The 5,115-nt window shown below is 36.6% G+C and overlaps 1 protein-coding gene across 1 annotated transcript in view; it reads right to left on the reverse strand.

The window, feature by feature from the left end:
* LOC109393330 (unconventional myosin-XVI) overlaps window positions 1–5,115 on the reverse strand; it is a 457,270-nt gene that overhangs the window by 236,601 nt on the left and 215,554 nt on the right. Inside the window, exon 4 of the mRNA XM_019662415.1 lies at window positions 122–265. Within this exon, the coding sequence (XP_019517960.1) occupies window positions 122–265 (144 nt within the window). The remainder of the gene's footprint in view (window positions 1–121; window positions 266–5,115) is intronic.

Consider the following 5,115-nt stretch of genomic DNA (forward strand, 5'->3'; position numbering starts at 1 on the left):
GTTTCCACACATTTTTTCTCAACTAAAGTATTACATGTTGTGAAACATTATTAGATAATTATGTAGCCTTTTACATGCCATCAAATCTTCAGATGGTAATAAACTGAATTGCTTTACTTACTAATACAAGGAGCAGGACAATATCAGGGTTGTCACATGCACAGGCAATGTGCATTGGTGTCCAAAAATCTTCATCCTGGTGGTTGACATTGACGCCTCTGTCAATCAGAATCTCTGCAATGAAGGCATTATCATACCGAGCACACTAAAAGAAAGGAATAAAAGGAAATGTAATATTATAATAAACTATGGTAAGGTTTATTCCAAGTTTCCACGGATAGAAAACTTCAGTGCCAATTCTAGAAATTCAGAGATGGAGCTAGCCTGGGAAAGAATGTATTCACGTTTCCTAACTAACCTACAACATTTGTAAGATTTACGGGAAAATTGAGTCCATGGACAGGGAAACAAAAAAAATAAGAAAAAAGGGGCAGATATTAAAAAGAGAAAAAAAATTCACTACTTGGGTCCTCCTCATTTATAGATAGTATTATTAGAAAATCTTGCGCCATTTATCAGAATTATCTTTCTAAAACACAGACATGATCATATGGCCCTTTTGCTGTAAAACATGCATAGTTTGTCATTGCCAAAAGAATAAAGTTTCACCATTTTATTTAATCCAACACAGGCAAGACCCTTCACAGTCTTTCTAACTTCATCTATCAACACTCTCATACATAGCTTTCACACTAGTTGCATAAGACAACTAGGCATTATACGACATGCTGTCTTGTAAGTTAACTGTTATAATTAAAGCATCTTCTAACAAAAGTTTTAATGGTTGCATAATACTGTATTTTATAGATGATTCATAATATGCTAAATCAAAACTTCCAGAAACTTATTTTGCTCTTATTTTTCATTTACTATTTATATTTAGAACTCATCAATATTATATGTATAAATTAGGGCTGGCTTCATGGTATGGTCTATGCAGTTGTGCTTAGACTCATCCTCACTTGGTTTAAAGACCTGCTGTTCCGCTCTTGAATTTTTAATAACTTTTGTAGAATCCCACGTATTCATTTTGCACTGGACCCTGAAAATTATTCAGCTCTTGTATAAGTTTTTTTCATATTTCTATCATATGCTACATTAATGTCAAACACCTATTAATAGAATTAGTAAAAAGAAAAAGACCTATTAGTATGTTAAATGCCTATCAGTAAAATGTTTGTAAAATACCTATCAGTAAAAAATGTTTTAGTTGTAAGATACATGTTTTTGACAATTTTTGGATGTGTAGAACAGACTGTCCTCTCAAAATGAAGCACAAATCAATGCTACCACCAGAAGTACTGTCATACCAACGTATCTACCTATTGGCTGGATTAAAAGCCATTCATTGGAGGACTTCCACTTTTGAATAACAGGGACTGTATTTACCTGAATCAACTAAATAAACACAAAGTATGACCTCTGAGAGCTGGGAAGAAAACAAGGCAGCCCTGCAGTTGCTGTTGCTCCAGCCTACTGCCTTGAGGGAGTTCCCAAGCTACAGCACAGAGAGGAGAACCCCAATCTACCAGGGCTACTCATGGAGACTGAACAGAAGGTTCAGAGAGACCAAGTTGGCTAGGATGCACAGGGCAGAGGAGCAGAGAGCGCAGAACTTCCCAGAGAGAGAACAGCACAGATCTTCAGCTCTTCCCCTCAAGTACTCAGCAGAGTCATCATCAGTACATACATTCTAGGAAACTACCCAAGGTCAGAGAAAGAACTTCCTGAAAAGGAAGAGGAATCAGAGCTCATAAATTGCCAGAAATAGCGCCTGTTTCCACCAGCCAGGCTGGGATCCTCATAATTGATGGAGCATTGGGTAGTGTACCAGATGTGTTTTGCCTCCATGATGGGAAAATATTGGCCCTAAACATGGCTCTCCTTCCTCCTAAAGAAAATTTTAAATTCAAGTTCAGAAAGGATCAAACTATTTCTAAATAAACTGACCCAAAACAGAGCTCAGGATTATTTACAGAAATACAAAACTATTCAGTACCTAACAAGGCAAATTTTACTACCATGTTTACCTGAAAATAAGACCTAACTGGAAAATAAGCCCTAGCATGATTTTTCAGGATGCCTGTAATATAAGCCCTGCCCTAAACATAAGCAAGCTCCAGTTAAGATCGTCTGCAAGACATGACTGTTTGAATAAATGTAGATGTTTGTACATGAATAAATGAATAAATGTAGATTGTTGGTGCAACAATTAATATAAGACCTGGTCTTATTTTGGGGGAAACACGGTATGCGTACTATCCAAGAAAAAACTACCAGATATACAAAAAAGTACGAAAGTAGGACCCACAAGGAGGAGGAACGTGATCAGAGGAAACCAACTCAGAAGTGATATACCTATTTGAAGTAGCAAATCTGAGTGTTAAAACTGTTATTTTAACTATATTCCATATGTTTGAAAAGGCAGGGGAGCTACTGAACATTGTAAGTAGAAATATGAAAGATATTAAATAGGCTCCAATTTTACTTCTAGAGATGAGAAATGTAAAGGCTGGTATGAAAAATATACTACTGGATAGGATTAACGACAGACTAGATATTGCAGAAGACAAGATTGTTGAATTTAAAGACATCAGTTAAAGTGATATCAGTTATACAAAATGAAACACCAAGAGAAAAATGACTTAAATAAATGAACAGGCATCAGTGAGCTGTGGGAAAAATGCAAACAAACTAACACCAAACAGATGAACAGCACAGAAATGGGGACTATGTGAATATACTTATGTTTTTATTATTATTTAATTATCTTTAAAATTAGTAATTAGAAGACAATCCAATTTGAAAAATTAGGTAAAAGATTTGAACTGATACTTCACCAAAAATAAAAATAAATAAATAAATAAATAAATAAATAAGTTGTGGTTCCTAATCATAATACATAGTCATTGAAGAATATTTGTATCTTTCTCTATTACCAGAAAGACTCATACAATAAGCACAATGCATAGGAACATACAATAAGAACATATAATAAGTACACTGCACAACCACAGTGTAAGTTCCATGTAGAGGAAGATATGAGCAGGTATCGGTATTGGAATGAACAAAAGCACTTGGGCAATGTCAACATATGAAGTTTGAGAGAACAGTTTCAATTTTGAACTAAGATCTTCACCTATCTGATGCTCCACATCACGTGTAACTATAACAAAGAGTCACTACGATCAGCCCTGATGGTATGACCTGTGCCCCTATCCACAGTACCTGCAAGCTTGGGGACAATGATTGATAAGGTGAGGATCAGAGTAGGAAAGTTCAATAACCTTTTAGAATTTTAGGCCTGGATCCAATTTCTTTTAGGAAATTCATAAAGAAGTAATTTCTACTCTACTCTCGTATCTTTTAGATAGCTCACTGCATAATCAACAAGGATATGACCTCCTCCTCCTGTGCCTGTCAAGATATCCTCCACCTGCACCTTAGGAATCCACATTTACAATTCAAAGATACCCACGGTTTGGCTTTTCAGTGTCTTTTACCAAAAAAGAGTTAATTAGATACAGGTTTGAAAGTACTATCAGCCCCTCTCAAGTAATGCCATTTTTAGACTCACATTTCAGAGGATTATGAATAATAATTTGACAGCAATAAATACCTTCTAATAACACTTGTCTGAAAACATTATGATGGTTGAACATTCCTGTTACATATTCTTACAATAGTATTGTTATGTAGTAAACCTAATTCTTCCTAACAAAGAATTTCCTTCAAGCTAGCATATCTTCCTCCCAATTTGGGTTGTTCTTCATCACTTCGACCAATGTCTGGTGGCACTTTACAGCACCAGGGAAGTGGCTGAACTGCCACCCCATCGCCACTGGCAGAACTCTGACACCACCTGTTATCTCCACTTACAGCATGGAGCCAAGTGTCCCAGCTCCTCAGGTCACTATCCTCTACCTCTCAAAGTGCCAATCAGAACTAGCTACATAATTTGTGGGACCTAGTACAAAATGAAAGTGTGGGGCCCCTTATTCAAAAATGATTTAAGACTTTCAAAATGGTCACAGCAGAGCATGAAACCAAGCATGGGCCCTTGTAAGCACAAGGCCCTGCGTGACTGCATGGACCACACGCCCAGGAAGCCAGCCCTGAATTTCCAAGCCTTTTAATCAAACTGTCTCCCAGATTCCTTTAAGTCCACACATTACTCTTTCTCTCTCATTGACATCATCCCTTTGCTTACATTTTGTGCCTCTATTTGCCTCTCTGCCTCTTGTTGTACCATCTTGTATGGATACCCCTATTTCACATCCCCCAAGAAATTCCCCAGAAACAGCCTCTAAGAGGGTGTATTTTCCTCTGCTATGATTAATTTTATTGCCATTTCACCCTTACAGCTTTTGCCCTTTCTATTCTGGAAAAGCAAAGGAGGGTGGAGTTATATGATCGATGCCCAGAGGCTCTGGTGTGGGTGGCAGGGCAAAGTGTGGACAGCTTTCACATGGTGACTATTTTTGTCAACACCTAGACGGTTTTTGTAAGATATTTATTGGGTCATCAGGAAAGTCATGATGTATATTTCTATGTTTTTCAATGCAAAAATGTGTTATGACTTTCCCGACGACCCAATATTTAGACTTTTTCTCTAGAGTTCTAGTATTCTGCCTCTCTTCAAAATATGCTATTTACTCCACAATTTTAAAAATATTAAGCTGTTGAACCATCTCTATGGTAATAAGTTCCTAGTTACAGCTACTTCTTACAGCTCCTGAGACTTCAGAGAAATGTAAAGCGAAGCCCAAGATCAGCCCTATAAAGAGCATCGGGTTTTCTTGTAGGAGTAGGAAAGTGCTCTAAAACATTTAGAATTTAATAAGCTCCTAATAAAAAGCAGTCCTAACTATTTTTGTATTAACTTCTTTTATTAAATGAAACATATATGCTTATTGTTCAAATTTTTCAAGTATTGTATAAAAGGAAAGAGTAAAAATGAAAGACCTTGTCAACTTCCCCCAACCTGAGTCACTGTTAAAAAGTTGTCTAGTCTTCAAGACTTTCCCTGCTGATGAACAAGAATGCATATATTGT

This window comes from Hipposideros armiger, unplaced genomic scaffold, assembly GCF_001890085.2.
Source record: "Hipposideros armiger isolate ML-2016 unplaced genomic scaffold, ASM189008v1 scaffold_376, whole genome shotgun sequence".
Lineage (NCBI taxonomy): Eukaryota > Metazoa > Chordata > Mammalia > Chiroptera > Hipposideridae > Hipposideros > Hipposideros armiger.